We start from the raw sequence: 21,759 nt of genomic DNA, 5'->3' as shown, positions 1-21,759 counted from the left end.
TAGTTCTATTGCGCACTAATTTAGTGTGCAAAGGATACTTTGGTTACTTTTTTTTTTAATGCATTATTTTGGTACTCGAACCCACTTTTTAAGTCATTTAAGTTGCGGACTCCGAGTAGGTCATTACTTTCACAATTTTGGCTCTAATACCCCTTGTCACAATGTTAAGTCCTTCAAACTCGTAAATTGTTGTTACAGTCTGCTGTAGCTAAGTAAGCTGGGGAAAAAAAATTCCCTTGTATCTTAAGAAAAGCTAGCCCTTTGTCAAGAATATCTTAAACTTTCTTAACGTAATGTAACACCACGTAGAGTAAATATTTCAAAAGGTCACTCAATTATAAAAAATTATGTAGTAAAGTCATTGAATTTTGTTTTGTATTAATAAAATCACTTAACTTAGGATTTTTCTCTTATAAAATCACTCAACCAAATTTACCATAAAATAAACTTCACTTTGCCCCCTTAACATTTTGAGTTTGGAAAATAATACCCCTTCACATTTTGAATGGATAATAAACTCTCTTAATCTTAAATCAATGGTTAGAAATGAGTTAGATTACTACACATATTTTTATAATGTCTTGATTGCTATTAATATAAAAAATTATGATTTAACTAATTTGTGTTTTTTTAAAATTATTATTTGGGCATGAGGCACACTTTTTGACACAACTAATCCTTTCTCCTTGACTCTAACCACAAACCCTTGAGGCAAAATTTCTTCAACATCACACCTTCATCCATCGCTCCTTGGATACCTCATTACCCATAAAAAGATGATGCTAATGAGGCTCTTCCAGTACCGATCATTATTAGGTTCTTTAATACACGTCCTAATAAAGATTAATAAAAGAAAAAGTTAAATTAAAGAAAGACAACCCATGAATATGGTGTTCTCTGTAAAGATTTTCTAAGCTTGTGGATTTTTTTTTTTTATACGGTAATGGATAATAATTAATGGTTGTGCGTTAAAAAGTACAACCTTTCATATTGTAATGGGTAGAGTAATTATAATTGAAAATTACAGTTATCAATTTCCTCATCAGTCGAAGAAAACCATCAGTTACAAACTTAAGCTATTAATGAATAATCTCTTTCCTTTTAAGAAACCCATCAATAACCAATTAAATTCTGACAAAGATTTGCTCATATTAGTAGAGTTTAAAATCAATTGAAATTCTCTACCTTTCATATGAATTTCAAAAATATTAATTTTAGTTTATCTATTTACCTCTTGCAACGTACAAATCTACTCTACGAGGGTCAAATCAGGTAAGTTTATCTTCTTCTTTTTTGTATAATTTCCTATGAGTATTCATGAACAAGGATATGCTATTTCATGAAAAACTCCACTTTGCAAGAGTTGAGGGGTTTAAGATCGAGGGAGTTTATTATCCCATTCAACATTTGAAGGGGCATTATTTTCCAAATCCAAAATGTTAAGAGAGTGACGTGTAGTTTTTTTTATGACAAATTTGGTTAAGTGATTTTATTAATACAAAACAAAGTTCAATGACTTTACAACATAATTCTTCATACTTGAGTGACCTTTTGAGATATTTACTCCACCATGTATGGGGTTCCAGAAATTGACGAGTTAGACCGTTAGAGTTTAGACTTTATTGTTTACAAAGAAATTGGTTTATGAACAAGATCTTATCCTAGGCTTGAGGAAGATAGACATTGGCTTTAGATTTTTTGATGGTTTTGTGGTGGAAAATTTGATCCAAGTCTTCATCCACATGTATTTTTGTGGTAAAGCAATCGTGTGGTACGAAGCTAAAACGTCTCTGTTTTCTTGCCAAGATATTTTAGAAATGGCTTTCCTATTATTTAAAATGAAATTGACTAGTTAAGAATAGAATAATCAAATATAGGCTTTCCCCCTTTTTGCTTTGTATCTCCCTTCCCTTTTTTTTCCTTTCGCTGAAAGTTGTGCAATTGAAGAATATTCATCAAATCTATTTTATTGGGTTATGGTCTTATGGACCTGTAAAATGCAATTTACTTGACGGAATAGCTAGAAGAAACTAATGTTGAAGCTTGATCATGTCACGATTCGAGATTCAAAGAGAATCTGAGTGTGTACATAATCTAGTAATAAGAACAGAATTACTCTCATCGAAATTTTATCATATCTTATCAACATTAGTCGACAATCCATCATCAACCAAAAAACAAGTATCTGGACACATATTAAATTCTAGGACACTCCTAGTGTTACTCCACCAAGCCCTATAGTTTGGTCCTTTGATAGCATGAACATTACGTAATTCAAACCTTCAAATCCTTAGAGGTTTCCTTGAAATTTTAAGAGAAAGTCAGGGTGTGCTTGATGATAACGTAAGTTGCTTTTCAGAGGATAATTATTTTTATCGGTGTTTGCTTGGATGAGTGAAAAATAATTTCATAAAAATAACTTGTTAAATATTGATAATAATATTATCACATCGAATAGCGTTTGATGAAAACTTCTAAGCATTAAAGATTAATAAAATGTGTTTAGATGTTAGTTAAAGGATAAAGTAGAGATGTAAAATTAAAAAAATATTGAGATAATTGTGAAGGAAAATAACTTATGTCCAACAGAGCGAGGTCATTTATCATTTCCCTTCTTCAAGCGGAAAATAATTTTCTTGGAAAACTTCTACTATAATAGAAAAGTGAGTGAGAATCAAGATCGTCTTCGTCCGAATGGCATTTACGTATATAAGTTCAATAGTATGAGTAAATCATGCTTCATTTGCAACTCTTTTTTGGCTTTCTACACGTGTGCATGTTACTTATTGGAGATTAAAATTCATTTTGAGGACATTTATTTAAGCCATTACATAAAGAAGTCATGCGTGGGGTCCTCAATGATGCAGTGATATTTTGTGTGGACCGGATCATCACTGCTCCATTTATATAGGCATAAAATAATAAAAATTTACGATAAAATTTTTTATTTATTTCATTCAAAGAAAAAAATTTAGATATAAGGTATGATTAAATTTTACTTCCACATTTGGTTATTGTACAAAATTAACAGAATATTAAAAAAAATGTGTTAATTAATATTTAAAAGATTTTTATGTCTTTTAATAAAATAAAAGTAAATTATGTTTAAAGTGTAGGAAATTATTACTAATAGTCTGGTATATCTTATAATTAAGTTGTATTCATTTCTTATTAATAAGTTTCTAAAGATACATGTTTTAGAAATATTTATTCTCTATTTTAATTAAATGCGTGAATAAAGATATTCAAAGAAATATGTATCTTCTTTATTAAATTTCATAAAATAAATAAATGATAGCTTCTTATTCATAATTGTAATTTATTTTTAATAATTACATTTTAATATACTTAGTACAAATATACCTCATAGGGTGAAGGTGTATAATTTTTGTAGCATAGGAGGTATAAGTGTTTGACTTTTAAAATATAAGGGGTGTATCCGAAATTGAGTCATAATAAGTTCATGAAAAATTAAAGCTAAACATAGAGAAAACTAAAAGAAAAAAGGCGGATTTAGATTGAACCCGTCAAACACCAAGACTTGTGTACACATATTATTTTAAAAGGATTAAGATACAGTAGTTGTTTTGTAAAAAAAAATTCTTCGTATTACATCCGAAGAGAGAGCAATTAGGAAAAAGGAATTATATACAATTAATGGGATTTGAACCCTTCATTTCAACCGTGGAAGACAAGGAGCTCGTCAAAGCTAGCGCTCAATCCTTTAGTCTGTACGTAAAAGTATAGGATTATAACAAATGTTATTTGAATTGTATTGTAATTATGTTTATATAATAAAACTTTCATAATTTTGTTATCAGACCGACTCATTTTTCGTGTAGCACGGGCTTCACATTATCTAGTATTTCTGGACTAGAAACCAAACATCAATTTCCGAAATATATTTTTGGTCATACGAGCACAGCCAAGCTTCTGAAAACTTTCTTTCTTTTCAAACAGTAACAATTTATAAATCACAGACAAGAGTCACGACACCAAACATCATTTTCCGAAATATATTTTTGGTCATACGAGCACAGCCAAGCTTCTGAAAACTTTCTTTTCAAACGGTAACAATTTATAAATCACAGACGAGTCACGAGACGAAACAAGCTAAGGCAGGGCCAAAGAAAGAAAAGGGATAATGACAAATTAAATGAAACCAATATACAATACCCTGTCCTTTGCTTAGTTGAAAATGCTAATACTTCCATTTTTAACATAAAGTAATTCGCTACTTTACTTTAAAATATAGCTCGAATACCAGAATTAGAGCCCGTTTGGATTAACTTATAAGTGGGTCAGACCAGCTTATAAGTTATTTTTAACTTATTTAAACGTTTGCTAAAAATAAAAAATAGCTTAAATTAAGTTAAAAAGTGCTTAAAATAAGCCAAAATTAAAAAGTTGCTCAACCCCAACTTATTTTTTTTAGCTTAAAAGTCATTTTGGTTTGACCAACAATTTTATCCTTTTATTCCTTATATTTTCAATTAATTCTATTAATATTCTTACTTCTAAAAACTCTTTAAGCACTTTTATCTAAATACGTAATTACTTATTTATAAAATAACTTTTATCACTTAAAAATACTTTAAGTACTTATGTTTAAAAGTCATTTTTTTTCAACTAATCCAGACGGAATCTTATGCCGCCGCACATTTAATCCATTTCTTCGTTTTTTGTCTGCCAAAATAAGAACCAACTGGTACCAAATTCTCGGCTTGATTGTTAAATGATTCCCTATTAATGAAAGCTCAATTTGTAGTCATGACTGAAACAATCTCAGCCACTTATTAGTATTTGGAATCATTATTTCGTATTTTGATTTTTGAAATTTGCACAAAATTTAAAATTCTTTAAAAGTAGGGTTTGAGATTTCAAATCATGATTTCAATTTTTTTTTTAAATGTAAAACTTGACTCGTAAGTTTATATTTTATAAAAAAAGATTCATAAGTTGGTAGATATATTTTTAAAATGTAAAACTTGACTCAAAGTAACAATGTTGGTTCGTCTTCTCAGTCATCTGATCAGAAATGCAGGCTCGACGAGAAGAGATTGTTAGTGCCACGTGAGAGGATTATATTAAAGAGTAGTTACACTACAACTCATGTTCAATTTTTCTTTTTATTGAACTAAAGCTTGACTAATAGATGTTGTACATATTAACTTTGTTATGAAGTATAGGTTGCTCATTTGGTAAGCCCTTATTAGATTTGGGGAGATTTTGATAGTTTTCACAACTTTTGGGGTTTTCATGTTTATGAGAAAACTTACAACTCAAGAAATTCAAATTGCATATCCAAACAAAATTTAATCAAACTGATTTCAAATCATTGAATTCAAATCATGTCCATACGGGGCCGTAAAAAGTTTCATTTTCCATTTTCTTTGGTTTAAGGGAACACCACTACTCCTAGCTAGAATCATATATACACGATATCTCAATCAAAATGCATAGAATTGACGTTCTCGCAAATGACACTGGTTTTGCAAGTTTGAAAGTTTATACACAAGATTAGTACATCGGAATTGTCAATTTCTACTGTTTAGGATCAGACTTGGAATTGTTGGAGATGCTCATAAATTTGCTTTTCCAACTACATAAGCAAAATTTCATATCTCTGTCTACTAAATTGTGGGACTATGAGTATCTAGCTTTACCCATATATTCTTAACAAAAAAAGGAACTTTTCACGTGCAATGTCGACATAGCCTTCCTTCAAGAATAATGGATTAAGATATGCTGTACTTCCCTTTTCATTTTTCCGTATGTGAGTCCCTTAGTATTTCTTTCAACATTTGAATTATTAACTAATTGAATAATGTCAACTGTGGTTCTAATAATGAATCTATGTTACCGTGCTAAAATACTTTTTTTTTGTTCTTATGGTTAGATTGGCGATTTCAAGAAAACATAAAAAGTTCTTTGAAATCCTAACACTATAACCAAATTAAAGCTAGCCTTTGCCTCCATGCTAAGCTTATTCGAAAAAAATACATTACCAGATACTATGGAGTATATGACTTGTCTCTTTTTAGTATATCATTTTTTACAATGTTATAAGTCATTTATCGAGTACCTACCACTTTCCCACACTAGATAAGGACAAACAAGCTTTCCCATCAAAGCTTAGATTAAAAAATTCTCAAGTGTCATTTCTGCATGTATTCGTTAGTGCCCAATTGCTCGACAGTTGTACCACCCTCTTAGGCCTCTTTGTACTATAAATTAAGAATATACTACTAGAATAGAATATCACTTAATTTAACAGAACTATGTCCATCATTTATTCTTCCAAGAGAACTCATTATTAATACCAAGTCAAAAAACTCGACAGTATTTTTAGCTTACACCATGAATATCAGTAAATACCACATGCTCCCACACTGTCTATCATGAAAACCCAATAGAAGGTAGCCCTGAGTCTCATAATATGGGAGATAGATAACCAGATCTTTTAAATAAAGTACCATTCTTTTTCAATGATCAGATACTTATAAGCTGATTTTAGCCATGTATGCTAGGACCCTAGGAGTTCCTGCCCATTTGTTTGATCTCCTGTAAAATCATAATTCAATGCATGGGTTTAAATGTCATCAAAATCATCCATTGACCATTCTCCTTCCTAATTACAGGCCCCCACCTCAAAAACCTTTTAAGAAAAAAGAAAAAAAGAGAGAAGATAGTACCACTAAGTAAAGAAATTTATATATTAGGATCAATGTGACCTAGAGGTCAATAAAGTCGATATAAATTTTAAAGATCAGGCTCAAATCTCAATAAAGATAAAAAAAACATCGAGTAATTTTTTCATCGGTCTAAATTTTGGTGCTCAAAATTATCGAGTACATATACTAACGAGAAGTACAAGATAAGCAATGAATAGTTGAGATGCGCGAAAAGAGAACAACATTTTTTTTTTAAAGAAAAAGTTAAATAAAAAGAAATGCATGGAATTAGGGGCAATGCTCCAAACAGCATAACCCGTAATTTAGGCAGGTTACTCACGTGGGAATGCCCACTTCTTTTGGACAAACTTGTTTGTGCCAACTTTCAACCATTTCTTGGCTCTTCTCCTCTCTGTCGGTCCTCCTTTCCTTTTCGATACTTACAAAACCTCGCTTCTATTCCCTCATTTAATGCTCAAGTTTATGGTACAAAAATCTCACTCTCTTCAGCACTTCACTCTTCTTTCACTAAAATAAATAAAGAGCAGGGTCCAATCCTCAAACATCCCATAATCATTGAATCCCCGGTTACTATAATCTTACATTATTAAATTCTTGATTTTTTTCACACTAGGTGACCCTTCTCCTTTTCTTTATTCCTTTTTATGTTTTTTACTCTGTGGGTATTAAATAATTGTCTCAGATGTCACTACCAATAACTTTTATTCACACTCTTTAATCAGCTTTGAGCACCACAACAGAAGTTGGTAAAAGCTGAACTCTCTGCATTAGTTAAAGGGTAAGCTTTACTTAATCACATTTGCTTTAAAAGTTTGAAACTTTTTCTGCTTTTGCTTCTCCCCTTTATCTCTCATCCTTTTTAGGGGGTTCTGCAAGAAGCACTTTTTCCTTTTTAATTTTGTGTATATAGAAGTACATAAGTGGCAATTGGAATAACCAACTTTCTTGCTGATTGGTTTTTTTTACTTCTTGTTCTGAACTCTGGGGGCAGGAGATACAATTAATTAAATTCTGGGGGTTTGAAATCGCCTTCTCTGTAAGGTTTTGTCGACTTTCTTTTGAACTTACTAGTAATAAATTTGTTCCAATGCTGGCAGTATTTGGACTTTAAAACTCTTAGAGCCCGTTTGGATTGGCTTACAGCTTAAAGCTGTTTGCAGCTTATAAGCTGAAAAAAATAAGTTGGGGTAGTCCAACTTATTTTTTTTGGCTTATAAGCTATTTTCAGCTTATAAGCTGCTTTAGATAAACTAAGTCAAATGGGTCCAATTATTTTTTTGAGCTTATTTTAAGCATAAAATGACTTTAAACTAGCCAGCCAAACACTCAAAAAAGCTGAAAACAGCTTATAAGCCAATCCACACGGGCTCTTACAGTGGTCCTCACTTTTGATGACTGTGACCTCTAAATTAATTCCCAAAATTGACCACAATTTCAGGATTTAAGTATCTCATATTTTTCTTGTAAAAAAAAAAAAAAATAGCTTCCCTGTGTTGTTTAAGACAGGCCATAACCTAGGTAAAATTTGTAAATTTTGGATAGGCAAAAGCTGAAACATTTTGAAACTATTTTGGATTTATGGTCTCTTAATTTTTATGGTCTCTTAATTTCTTACCTATTTGGATAGAGTCATTGTTGCAAGATTTAACCAAGGAATGTGGCTTGCATTTTGCCATTATTGAAAGTCATGAAGAAGAATTCTACTTCCTTGAGGAATTCGGGTTTGTATACTAGCCCAGCAACACCAGAATATGGAGATATTAATCATGTCAGAGGATATCAAAAGGGCTGGAGTTCTGAACGAGTCCCATTGCCAATTAACAGGCATATTAGTGCCACTGCATTGATGCCTTTCAATAGTGGAAGGACAGTGCCTTCAAAATGGGATGATGCTGAAAGGTGGATTACTAGCCCAGTGTCGAGTTACGGTGTTTGGAAGACTCCAAACACGCAACTCTACAGGCGCCCCAAGTCAAAAAGTGGACCGCTTGGGGCGCCTGGGCTTATGTACTTGCCGAACTATTCACCCTCCATGCCAGTGTTAGAAGGTGGAAGTATAAGTAACTTCATTGCAAATTCACCATTTACAACAGGCGTACTTGTGCCTAATGGTGTATCCATTCATTATGGTGCCAGAGGTGTTGGAATCCCTGGTGCTCTATATGCTGAGGATAATATGGCTCGAGCAACTAGTGCTTCCCGTCTGTCAGATTTGTCCAGTGAATATTCAGAAACAAGCTCCCAAGGTATGAATTTCCTCCCGTTTGCAGATAATCTGTGTGCTTTAGAGTCTTCCGCATTAGCCTATGCATTTGAATGCATATGATTCTTTAGACAAATTGTTGAATGTTGGTTGTTATCCAATAGATAAGCTATACTTTCATTAGTTTTTACCATAATTTTGTTTCATCTCTTGAATCTTAATTGGTTATCAAAGAGCATTAGCAATAGTATTCTTAGTTCTTGCAAAAGAAGCCCTCGATGGATCGTACTGTCTATGTATCAGGTTTAAATGCATATAGATTAAACTTAATTACTAAGACTCTAGTCTCCACATTGATGCTTGAGAGGAGGAAGTTCTAGCCTGCAGATTAAAGCATTTGGATTGGGAATAACTAACTGGTACATTTTAAAAACAGTAAATAAACTAACAGTGATACATGGATCTTGTAACAAGTGTTCTCTAAAACAGAAGGTTAATCAAAGTTAAAGCAACAAACTCATCATAAGGTAGGTGTGAGGACTTTCTATCATATGAATCAATTAATTATGTGCTATGACAGATGCAAAAGCTGTATGCAATTGTATCATTGATTTAGATGAATAATCGTCTTGTTATGCTAGGATTACAAGCAGTGTCGACATGACTTTTTGACATTAATCATGCTTCTTAACTACACCCGAAGTCCCTTCCTGATTTCCACCCTTCGGTTGAGATTTGTTAAGCACTATTTTAGTTGACAAGCGAAACGCCATTGTTCAGTTATAGAACATATTGTAAAATCACCAACAGACAAGGTGTTGGGAAAGATTTGTCTTTAGCATAGGACACCACTATAATTCAATGATATTCTGTTGCTGGTGAATCCAAATGGCCAGATGATGACACCAAGGAGCCAGATTCTGTTTCCTGCACAGTTTCGAGGAGAGACATGGCTACACAAATGAGCCCTGATAGCAGTACACATGCCTCTCCCCAAGAAAGGTCACCTTCAATCCCTCCTGGAGTAGGGCAGAGCAAGCAGCATGTTGCAAAAATCGAGATTAGAGACGTGCAGGTTGACAAAGGAGCCCCCTTTTCTGGGCTATCTCGGAAAAGCCGGGCAAGGAAACCCGAGAAAGAATTACCAGATGTGAGTGAGTCAATTTCACCGTGGGATGTTGCAGATGGAGTAAACAGCATTTCAAAGTATGCATTCATTTCAAGTTTATTTTTGCTTCTTATGTTTGCTAGGGCAGCTAACCTGTCCTTCAGTACCAAATATTCTCAAGGGAGCTGGTAGTACTTCTCCAAAAGATTGTAGAAACTATTTAGACAAGTAGCGGAATAACTAGCCTTCACCTCTAGATTCCCAAATAAAATATAACCTTAGTAGGTGATTATCAAAGAGCAATGATACTAAATATGCATAATGGTTCCGTCTTTCCTCATTGTGAAGGTCGCAAAGAGAGGAAGCCAGGATAACTGCTTGGGAGAACTTGCAGAAGGCCAAAGCTGAAGCAGAAATCCAAAAGCTTGAGGTCCGTTGAAGATATTTATGCATATTTATCCAGGAACTTGTCTAAAAGATAGGACTAGCATCAAAGGACTTAACTATTGTTTGCATTTCAGATGAAACTAGAAAGGAGAAGGTCAGCAACCATGGATAAGATTACGAACAGGCTTAGATATGCTCAGCTGAAGGCCCAAGATATGAGACGTGCAACTTCGGAAAGCCAGCCCCGTCAGTCTCGAAGGGATTCTCAGAGAACCATTCCGTTTCGGGAGTATTTCAAGATTGCCTCATTTAGCAGTTGCTTTGTTTGCCGTATCCCTTAATTGTGTACAGGCATTCTAAAGTAAAATTCAAGTCAAATCCTGGAGCATCTGTTGTTATTGGTGATTTTAGGAACTGATAACTCATAGCCGACTGCTCTATTCAGTATTATGTATTCAGGCCTTGTCACTGAATCTGGCGGAATTCTGTACAGATGATACCTCTCAGTCTCATGACCATGAAATACGCAGCAAGAATACGTACGCCAAAACCAATTATGGTAAAATAAAAATGCAGTGGGGGTATCAGATGCATTCTTTTGCTCGTAAAAAGTGCAGCATGTCCTAATGATGTCCGACCACCCTTACTAGAAGGCCAACTTAATATACTTCACTGGTACAAACTATCTATAATCAAGAAACCAATGGAAACCTTTTTTTTGGCAAAATCCTACTCACTAAAAAAAAAAAAATTCGTCTAACAAGTACCAAGTCCTAGATCGTAGTAGAGATCTAATAATTCAGTTGGCTATCTGAACTTTCATATTATTAGTGAGACTTCAAATCTCCTCCCCCCATTTCCCTTCCCCTACCACCTATATAATTAAAAAAAGAAGTCCTAGATCGTACTTGTACAAGTGAAATACTCTTCATGACAGATTTCAGTGTTCCAATTTCGAATGATACGGAGCTTTGACAGTATCAGCTGTATTTTAAAACTACAATTAAATTCTTTTTGCACCCAGCCACGTTAATTAGGCAGGGGCGAAGCAGAATCATTCTTCCGACCAGTCGGATCACTCTTTTGACCGATATCCCAAGAAAAAATTTAGGCCATCGAGATAGAAGTATAAAACATTGCCCAGTTGTCTATGTATGCCACTTCACTACAACTACCGTACTTTTGGATGGAAATTAAAAACTTGTTCTTTGTTTATTTTATACTTCTAATACAAAGGGTCAAGCATGAAGTGAATTGCACAATCCATCAGTACTGTTCCTTCAATTAAATTAAGGAAATATCAGTAGCACGTCTTATGATGTCTACCTAATAAGCTGAGTAAATATGACATGTCTATGTCGACACCCGACACCAAGCTTCCACACAAAGCTACTAGCACGCCCGCTAGTAGGGCCTGTATCTCATATCTGATCTTGAAGGTCTCCCTCCACCCAGGCCGTAGCCCCACTGTCAACCAGAAAAGTCACATAGTTAAAGGTTGTCATCAGAATTCTCATCTATTCACAAGTTAAGGACTAACAAGGAACAGACAGTTCATAAGCCTAAGGTTGAATATATGTTTATCAGTACAATCCTGCCCTTTATCTATGCTATAGATGTGCGGGAAAAAACTGAAAGATAAGAGGTATGAACAGGATAAATAATTTTATTTTGTGAGAATGGTAAATATCAACAAGATAAAAAAAAAATTGCTGCTTAAGTTGAAATAATTGGCACTGAACGATGGATAGATGTCGTCAACATGACAGAGTTCTTCCATTCACAATCATTCACAAGAAAAGCATCACGATGCATTGTCGTGCCTAGGTCAGTCAGATAGGAGAACAAATTTCACCAACGAATTTTTTTCCAGGCAGAACAGCTGAAATAATCAGGAATTAGGTCCAGTAATTGACCATTTTTCTGGAGGGGTACGGGAGGATTGGCAGTTTAAATCCACCCAGATAAAAAGTCAAGGGAACAGAGGGTTGCCTTTCCATGACAATAATGTTAACAATAAAAAAGCAATTTTATCAAGTCAAAAGTTAGGATAACATAGAGAGAAGTTTATCCAATGGAGTAAGGTTCAAATACTTACATCATCATAATCTAGGCCCCCGTACATCCTGCCATAGCCACGCATAGGACCACCGTATCCCCCATATGCTTCAGGAGCAGGAGGAGGATCCATCATGTAATTACTACTTGGACCAGCATCATCAAGGGGAGTGGCAGAATCTATTGCAACCTAAAAAGCAAGGTCGAACTAGGAATAAGGATCCACACAGCATAACATGAATGTCACTGATAATAGTGAAGCCAAAAGGGGTACCACAAGCTGCTCTCCTTTTAGGAGGGTAAGAATTCAAAAGGCAAAAGTTCAAACTCCCAAAAGGTAACTTCACATTGATGTATATATCTATCTAGGTGTTGCGAAAAAAGCAGATACAACTTTAACGTCTTTAGAACAATCTTTTAGTAGCCTCCTTTAGTAGCAGTACATCCACGAAAATGGCTAGGTCAGTTTCAACCAATATAAGCTATAAGTCTTGCAGAAACAGTTCGTACAATTCTATAGCCTTTTGAACAATCTTCCAATGCCCTAATTTTGTCGTAGAACATCCTAGGTAATGGACAGGGAAATTTAAGATATCCCCCACCAAGTGTGCTCTAGAGGTTTGGACAAGAATTTCACGCACATCTGGTCCTCCGTTTTTTTTTTTTTTTTTTTGAGACTTGCATCTGGTCCTCAGTTAAATTATATGCCTTCTATAATTCCTTCTTTTTTGTGGCGGGTGCGGGGGTTCTCCTCACCCATGGTCTCATTACAAAACCTGATTAACTGATACTTCAGTGTCTATAGTTTTCTTTCGGGGATGGAGTTACAAAAGATAAAGAAGCTGGCCCTAGGAATCCCAACAAATACCTGATGTCCACATATCTCATGAGGCCTTCGATAAACACGATCAGCAACACCATCATCAGCAAATGTGACAAAACCAAACCCTCTGTGCCCTGGTCTTTTGGGATCCTACACCAGATAAGCATTACCATCTTAAAAGAATAATACAATTCACTAAATTATTTAAGACAAGATCTGTTACCAACAAGGAATAAAATAAGAGAAATTCTTACCTTTGGAACATAAACATCTAAAACACGGCCAAATCTACCAAAATACTGGCGAAGATCTTCAGTTGTTGCCTCTTGAGGTAGTCGACCAACAAAGATTTTGTTGCCCATGCCGCCACGAGATGGAAATCCTCCTCCTCCTCCTCCTCCTCCTGGTTTATTTAATTAAGTTCTCTTAGTATAGAAATTATGTTAAATGAGAAGCATGATTGATGTTGCATCATGCTTAAGACATTTATCATTATTTGTTGTTCATCATTGTTCACTTACTTCCATACATAGAGCTTGGATGATCATATAAGGTGGGAGCACCAAGCGCAGCATATCTAGTTGTTGCACTAATATATGCATTATATGCACCATATCCTCCTCCACCCTGAGACATCCGACTAACAGGTCTGAAATCTTCTTCCTAGAATCATCAGCAGAAAATGTAAATGTTAATGAATCATCAGCAGAAAATTTAAATGTCAATGATATGAATCATCAGCAGAAAATGTGAAGTCCAGCGAAATCTGGTGTTGCACCGGGGATACATCAAAATTTGGTTATGTTTAACTTGCCTTGGGTGTTGCTCGGTCGACCACAATTGTGGAACCTCCCAGTTCATGGGTGTCATTCATCAGATCATCAACTGATTCTGGGAAAGAAACCAAGAGTGACTCAATTCATAGGAAATCATTACAAAACGGACTAGAAACTGTAGTCTGTTAGAAGACATATGATAAGAGCATGCATGTAGGAGACTGCCTTCTGAGGGTAAAAAAAATAAAAACAAGGTGGTACCTACCACATGCCTACACAAATTAACAGAAACTGAATCTTTAGGAAAAATTCTATGCGATGAAGCACAAGTACAGGACGTTAAAAGGTGAGACGCATATGTAACTCAAAATACCGAGGGTGTATAACTAGACTGCCAATGGTAACTGTTACGGGGGGGTCATACAAATTGACAAAAGAACTAGAGGACGAATCAAGACTCAGATTAGATCAGAACTTCTGCTTTGCTACTGTAAAAACTCCTCAAATGTCAAATTCCTTCTCATCAACCCATGATCAGGTTCAAAGTAAGCACCCCGAAAGGCAATATACCATGCATAGAATAAATAAGAAAGTGTCATTCCCCAGATTGTTTTTTTCCCGTTGTTAGGTGACGGGTTAAAACTTATCTTTCATGCATTTGCCAGTGAGCTGTCTACTCCAAAAATAACAGAAATATTTCAACCACTAATATCTGAAGCAAAGGGTACTTTTCTATCATCAAGAAAGTGAAGTTTTAGGAGTAATGGATGAAAGCAGAAAGGTCCAAGATCTTCATATCTAAAGCAATTACAAGAATTTATACCCTCACATACTAGAGAGAAGGAAAACTATCTCTGCAACTAGAAAATTCCATGGTTTTCCCTCCCTGAAATATAAGAAGAGTGTCTAAACAAGTCTATATAAAAGCATAGAAAGATGTACATGGGATTCTCTCACACAGTTCCTATAAAAAACAGAGTTCCTATCAGACACAATTCCCGCCAGAAATAAGATACCTATTTTTTAATTTAAAACATGTTCCTAACAGCTGGATTAAGCAGAGGAATAACTGAAGGTGGCCAGAAAAAAAAACCTGGAAAATAGGGGGAAAAAATAACTACAAAAAAAAAAAAAGGACAGGACACATACCAGCATTTGCAAAAGTAATAAACCCGATTCCACGATGTCCCTTAGTAGATGGATCCTGCAGATTGGGTAAGATTAGTTAGTCATGAATACTAAAATTTAGTGCCTGAACAAGACAACGCAAATATGTAATAATAATGAGGTCACGGAGAGACAAGTGAACCTTTGGCATGTATAGATCTGTTATTTCACCATACTTTTCAAAATAACTGCAAAAGAAACTCAAATTAGGATCTAAATTCTAATAATAAAACAACCAACCAGCTAAAAATAATCATAATTAAGCAATCCTTCCAAGATACCTTCTGAAAGTAGCTTCAGACACAGATGGCGGAATCCTAGCAACGAAAATCCTGGTCACTTTCTTTGCAGGAGCCCTCATCTCCTCCTGCCAAAAGAATGAGTAGCATCTGTATTAGACCTTAACTAAGACCTTTAGAGGCACAATAACTATAAAATTAGGATTTTACTTGATCAAGTGCAATTTTCATGCTCAACCAAATAAAGAGATCAATAATAAAATCATGTCACCCATTCCATTTTAATCAAATATAGCCACTGCAATATATTAATAGTTGGCCTAGAAAGTAATGGCAGAGCATTGGAAGAAACCCTAAAGTAACAAAGAAAGTGTTGTCATGAAAGTGTAAAAACAGTGCACCTTAGGTGTCGCCACTTTCACTTCTAGCATTCTGTTTCCAAGAAAGTGCTCCTTGGACAACGCATTCTGCATCATACAAATGCATAAGAATAGAGAGTCAACTTTGCATCAAAACTACAAGGAACAAGGCCATAACATGTACAAAGGTTTTACTCGAGAGCAGTAAACAAACATGGTTGCAACAATGACATGAAAACCAACAAATAAAAACCACAATCACCTTAGCATCCTCAACTGTAGAAAATGTGACATAGCCGAATCCACGAGAACGACCAGTAGCACGCTCCTAAATTAAGATCTATACACGTTAGTCTTCTTCAATAAGATGCTAAGAAACTTTGCGCCAGAAAGAGACCTTGACTTTTAGAAGCATTAAAACGCAAATATATCATAACTAAATTAACAAGACCACACACTTCTAGGAAGCTAGTAAAAGAGATCAATCTCCGGAAACCGCAATTGTTGAGGACCTCCCATTCACATACAATTTTAGGAAAACAATGGCAATTTTTTGTGGTCTCTTAACCCCACCCCACCCTCACACACAAACAATTGTTGGGATAAAAGGTACAAGCCCTGGACATACTGCTCTTGATTTTAAGTTTATACTTGTCAGAAAAGCAATCATCCAAGTGATAAGAAAAACACACCAGAATCAAAGTACACAAACATGACCACGTTTGGTATAAGTTCAGCCAGTTAACCTATTATCCAAAGAAAGAAAAATGGACAAAAAGAATACGTTGGAGACGAACACAATCATGTAAAGTAGGAGCATGTAAATGGTAGCTTCTAGTCCTATTTGACATTATTGTTATTTGGTCCTTGGAGTACTACATTCCTTCCGAAATCCATTAAGGCTTTTTGTAGTTGTAAATATTGATACAAGCACCTCCTTGGTGCTGGTTAATATATATATGTTAACTTTCTCAAGAAAGTAACCCAATGCAATCTACTAGAAAAGATGTGCCCACCAGTGTAGTTTCCAAGAAATTAGCCTGTTTGGGACACATTCTTGGTTGAGTTCCAAAAGTGACATCTTTTAAGTGGATAGTGCTGCTATATTTTCTAACTAGTAAAATTGGCCCAACTTCGCGCAGTTATCAAAACCTCATTAAATTTATGAAAACCATATATTTCTAACACAAATACAACAAACACAAAAATGAAAAAAAATGTACGGTACTCCTACATAAATGATAAACAAAACTACATTTTTACCCGTTCTCGTCACAATTGTATAGTTTTAATGTATTCAAATATCTTTAACAAAAATTATGAGACCTTTAGTTGTAAATATAATATCGGCAGTTTCTTTTGTTTTGTTAAAAATCACAAAAATGTTGTTTCTATTTGTTTCAATCTTTTATACTATAAGTTTTGAAAACTCCATCTGATTTTCTAAATATTATATTTAATTCCTCATACAATTAATGCTCTAAACTTTCCATTTAAAGTGTAAGGGAGTACACTTCTGCACTATAATATCTCCAACATAATTACATACATATTTATTTTTTCCGTAAATAAGTTATAATTTTGTGATTTTATAGCTCTCATATTTTAACGTGTCCAAAAACACTCTATCAGCCCATAAGATGCTTTATATACTCCATAAAGTGATTTATCTCAGCCTCTTTCCCTTGGTTTTATAAGGGACTCTAGAATCTAAAATCTCGCCTAAAATCTAAAACTTCCTTAAAGATAAAAACTAAGAAAGTTACATAATATCTTAACGATTTATGTAATGTACTTTTTTAGGATTCGAAACAGAATGCACTTTTGAATTTTGTTTTTCAAAATGTTCAATTAATTTCATTATTATAAGAGGGAAAAATGACCGTAGAAAAAGGGAAGGGTAGGAAGTAACCAAAAAGTAATAATGTACTCCTAATTATAAAGTTAAATTAAAAAAGGAAACCAGAAGTTCAGACGTCAACGACGGCATTGAATTGTTTACCCTTTTTTTCTTTTCTTGTACAAGTCTTAATTTTCAATATCCAAATTTTCTTCGAGAGATCCCTAAAAATGTGCATCCAGTACTATTCTTCCTTATTTGGCTCCGAACTGATTTTAATTAAAGATCCATTGTCACTGCCCCTAAATTAATTTTCTCCCTGCAAACTTTTCCATTCTTTTTTATTTAAACTCTTCTAAGGAGCCAAAAAAAGAAACCAAAATATAGAATGATGAAAGAAAAAGAAAACCTTAAAGGCATGCGTCTCTAACATGGTCAGAGAACTGACTCCCAAATTTTGAAGGTGATAGATCCTTATAGATAGTATACCATTTCTGAATTGGTATTGTATCGACAGTAATGCCAGTTTTTGAAATTAACGGGTCTCCAGTTCGTTGAGTTCTTCAATAGTGTCGTCTGCATTGCATTGTAACGTCACCTTCAGGAGTAGCAGTTGAGTGTCTCGTTGTGTTTTTTTTTTGTCGGTGACACTCATATGCGTCGAAACCCGCCAGTATATTGGAAGAAGATGGAATGTCCTTAGTGGGAAAAAAGGAACTGATTCCAGGGACAGGATGCGTTTTTTCCTTTTATTTTCAGTAATTCATGAACTATTTGTGCCTCTCAGTTTGTAATTAGCGAACTATTGCGACTCTTTGGCTTGTAATTAATGGGAACACGCTGTTATTTTAGGAGTTCTAAAATATAAGGACAAAGGAGGAAACCACAAAAATGAGAGGTGTCACGTGGCGGGTCTAGTGCCCTGTTTCATATAGATTACTGGAAATAACAACCTTGTCCAAACTGCTAGGGGCAAAGAGTTTGGGGGCAACCCGAATGAAATTCGTTATGTTTTCGTTTCACCATACAACAGCCCTAATTATTTCACAAGAGATTTTATACGCACTAAAAGTTGTAAGCTTTCCAGCAGACAACAGATATATATCCTTTTGTAGCACAATTAACAAAAACAGGCATTTTCACCACCAAAAACAAGACTGCACCCAGTTAGTCGATTAAAGTTGCTATATATCTGATACAAATACATATCACAAAAGTCAAAGCAGCTGACCTTCATGACAATACAGTCCTCCAAGTCCCCAAATTTAATCATATATTCCCTTAGACCTTCTGTATCGACGTCCCATGGGATACCTAAAACCTAAAATCAGGAAGTAATCACATGAAGATGTAATAATCAAAGGCAAACATGCCAAAAAAAATAAAGAAAGAAGGAAAAACATACCACGAGCTTCCTCTCCGACATGGTAACGAAGACTTGTCAGACAAATCGTCGGACAAACACTCAAAGAGCTCTCGGGATCTCACCACACCTCTCCTCTCTATAAACGACTCGCTCACACACGACGATTCTTCCTGCACGTAACAGATACACACCTCTTTCTCACACACAAATATCATCATATTTTTATAACAAACTCACCGATTTCTCTAAGATCTTTCAGATACCAAAGAAATTAGATTAGATTAACGCGCTCCACTGACCTTCTTGATTTCGATTAACCCTAACTCGCTCTTCTCTCACTCCGCTCGGCTCGGCTAGGCTCGCTCGCTCGCTCGCTCTTCCTCGCGCCGCTCAAGCTCCTTCAAACCCCAAAGCTATCTGTCTCGTGCTTTCTAATCCCTTCCTGAAAACGTATATGCCTACCTTGCAATTTTACAATTATAACCCCTCTACCTCATGGAAATTGTTTCACACACAATTATCTCCCTCGTTTGGTTTGTGACACGGGGTCTGTTTGGAAAAAAGCCCACCTGGTAATTGGAATCATTTTTTTGCACGGATCGCCCTTCTTTTGGGCTGGTCTTTAAATTTTGCCCCTCATATTTATGTTCTTTAAGTTTTGTTCTTCGCTTGGATATCTGAGGTTCTGGGTTCGAACCCTCGCTCAGGTATAAAATAAAAAAATAATTTTGCAAGGCAGGGCTGGGGGGAGTGTATGCCGGATCCGGCATATAATCCTTAAGGAAAAACTAAAGTTATGCCGGAGGGGGCAGACTTTGCCTTGAGACACACACACACACACACACACATATATATATATATTTACTTTTCAAGGCAAACTTTTAATTATGCCTTAAAGAAAAGTTCCGTCTTATGGGGCATACTTTTAGTTATGCCTTAACTAAAAGTGTGCCCCATAAAATATAACTAAAAGTATGCCCCATAAGGCGGAACTTTTCCTTAAGGCAAACTAAAAATTTGCCTTAAGGAAAAGTTTTGCCTTATGAGGCATACTTTTGGTTATGCCTTAATTAAAAGTCTGCCCCATGAGGCATAGTTCCTTAAGGAAAAGTTTTGCCCCAAGGCATAACTAAACTATGCCTTGAGGAAAAGTTATGCCCCCTCCAGCATAACTTTAATTTTTCCTTAAGGACTTTATGCCGGATTCGGCATACACTCCCTCCAGCCCTGCCTTGCGAAATTATTTTTTTATTTTATGCCTGAGCGGGGGTTCGAACCCAGAACCTCAGGTATCCAAGCTAAGGGCAGGGGCAAAATTTAAAAACCGCAAATATGAGGGACAAAATTTAAAGAACACCCCAAAAGAAGGGCAATTCTGCGAATTGCCCAATTGAAATTAGGCCTCATTTGTTTGTACTTAATGGGGCTCTGAATCTGAATCTCAACTCATTAAGTGCATTTGTTTTCTTTTAAATTCTAGCACTTATTGGGTGTGAAGGCCTCTGATTCGGTCAGATCTGTTAAAGTGTCTTAGGCTGCATTTGTTTTTTTTTTTAATTAAGACGTCTGAATCTGAATACACATCTGAATATTAAGATGTGGTATGTAGATCTGAACACTGAATGATTAAGACTGTTTGTTTTTCATCATCTGAATCTGTATAATATATCAATATTTAAGCATAATAAATATATAATTCAAATTAAAAATTATATCAAACAAATATTAAGATAAGCAAAAAAAATATTATTTGAGAGATAAATTAAAGTATTTAAAGATATAAATGAATATTTTATGTTTGATACAATTATTGAACTATCTGAATTATTCAAAAAATGATATATCCTTACAAATAAATTGTTTATAAAATGCAATCAAAAAATTTAAATTTAACATAAATTAATCTATAAATCAAACCTATCCAACAAAGTAAAACAATATCTCAAAGACAGTTATGATTTAGACACATAAATATTAGAGTATTTGAATAATTAACTAACAATCATCAAATTGTAACACTCCAACACTGGAAAAAAGAGTAAGAAAAATCTCTTGTCTTAGACTTAGATAGCAGTTGCAAGTTTAAAGACCAGCAGCGAGGGGAAGACTTTTGTAGAGAAGTTTAGACAGGTTGACTCCTTTTTTGGTTGGTCCCAATAGACTTTGGGCGCTAAAAAGATACTCCCTCTTGGAAACTGGCTAATCAAAAGGGGGCAATCCATTTGACTTTTTTGAAATTTTCCGCTTTCTTGCCTTATTATATTATGGGAGCTCATGATCAAGTTACAACCTAAGATCTATGACCATATTATGTTAACTGTTCGTATTTCGTTCATTCCGACTCTTCTCTCAAAGGGTCTTGGTCTCGGTCCGGTCTTTTCTTCCAGGGTCAACTTGTTTAACTGCATGCCAGACCACTAAGTGATGAGATCGTGCAAACAAAGGTAACGAGGAGCGCTAACCGGAACTGGACAATGGGTGGGTGTCCAAGCTCACTGATCGAGCGCTCTTGCGCCGAAGATGAACGGGAATAAGAATTTAGATAAGCTATGACTCCAGCATAAAAAAGAGCACATTAGTCCCGGAGCTGTGGGACTGGCTCCCGGGGAAAAGGAATTACACTAGATCTTGACAGGGGCTGGTCGGTTGAGTCTCTTCTTGCGAAGAGGCACCAGATTAGAGGGTTCATCTTCTTTCCAACGGGCAAGGTGCTTAGTGAAAAGACTTACGCTTTGCAC

The 21,759-nt window shown here is 35.1% G+C and overlaps 2 protein-coding genes across 5 annotated transcripts; one reads left to right on the top strand and one right to left on the bottom strand.

Moving 5' to 3' along the window:
* Nucleotides 1–7,104: 7,104 nt before the first annotated feature.
* On the top strand, nt 7,105–10,986 carry LOC132621086 (uncharacterized). The gene is made up of 6 exons (XM_060335229.1): nt 7,105–7,308; nt 7,418–7,473; nt 8,323–8,941; nt 9,795–10,104; nt 10,355–10,436; nt 10,528–10,986. The coding sequence occupies exons 3-6, from the start codon at nt 8,383–8,385 to the stop codon at nt 10,732–10,734; spliced, it is 1,158 nt and encodes a 385-aa protein (XP_060191212.1). The 5' UTR covers nt 7,105–7,308; nt 7,418–7,473; nt 8,323–8,382; the 3' UTR covers nt 10,735–10,986.
* A 596-nt stretch (nt 10,987–11,582) lies between these two features.
* On the bottom strand, nt 11,583–19,502 carry LOC132621087 (uncharacterized). 4 transcript variants are annotated; one of them, XM_060335231.1, is made up of 14 exons: nt 19,321–19,492; nt 19,061–19,191; nt 18,887–18,976; nt 16,078–16,143; nt 15,858–15,923; nt 15,499–15,584; nt 15,360–15,405; nt 15,200–15,254; nt 14,085–14,165; nt 13,796–13,933; nt 13,529–13,674; nt 13,320–13,424; nt 12,492–12,641; nt 11,583–11,860 (listed from the first exon to the last, which is right to left on the bottom strand). In XM_060335231.1, the coding sequence occupies exons 2-14, from the start codon at nt 19,079–19,081 to the stop codon at nt 11,798–11,800; spliced, it is 1,113 nt and encodes a 370-aa protein (XP_060191214.1). In that variant the 5' UTR covers nt 19,082–19,191; nt 19,321–19,492; the 3' UTR covers nt 11,583–11,797. The 4 variants fall into 4 exon arrangements, with proteins under 4 accessions (XP_060191214.1, XP_060191213.1, XP_060191215.1 ...); XM_060335230.1 differs by having other exon boundaries at nt 13,529–13,677; nt 19,321–19,490; XM_060335232.1 differs by having other exon boundaries at nt 13,529–13,671; nt 19,321–19,488.
* Nucleotides 19,503–21,759: the final 2,257 nt, after the last annotated feature.

The sequence above is a fragment of the Lycium barbarum genome, chromosome 12 (assembly GCF_019175385.1).
Source record: "Lycium barbarum isolate Lr01 chromosome 12, ASM1917538v2, whole genome shotgun sequence".
Taxonomy (NCBI): Eukaryota; Viridiplantae; Streptophyta; class Magnoliopsida; order Solanales; family Solanaceae; genus Lycium; species Lycium barbarum.
This window is presented reverse-complemented; position numbering and strand designations above follow the sequence as displayed.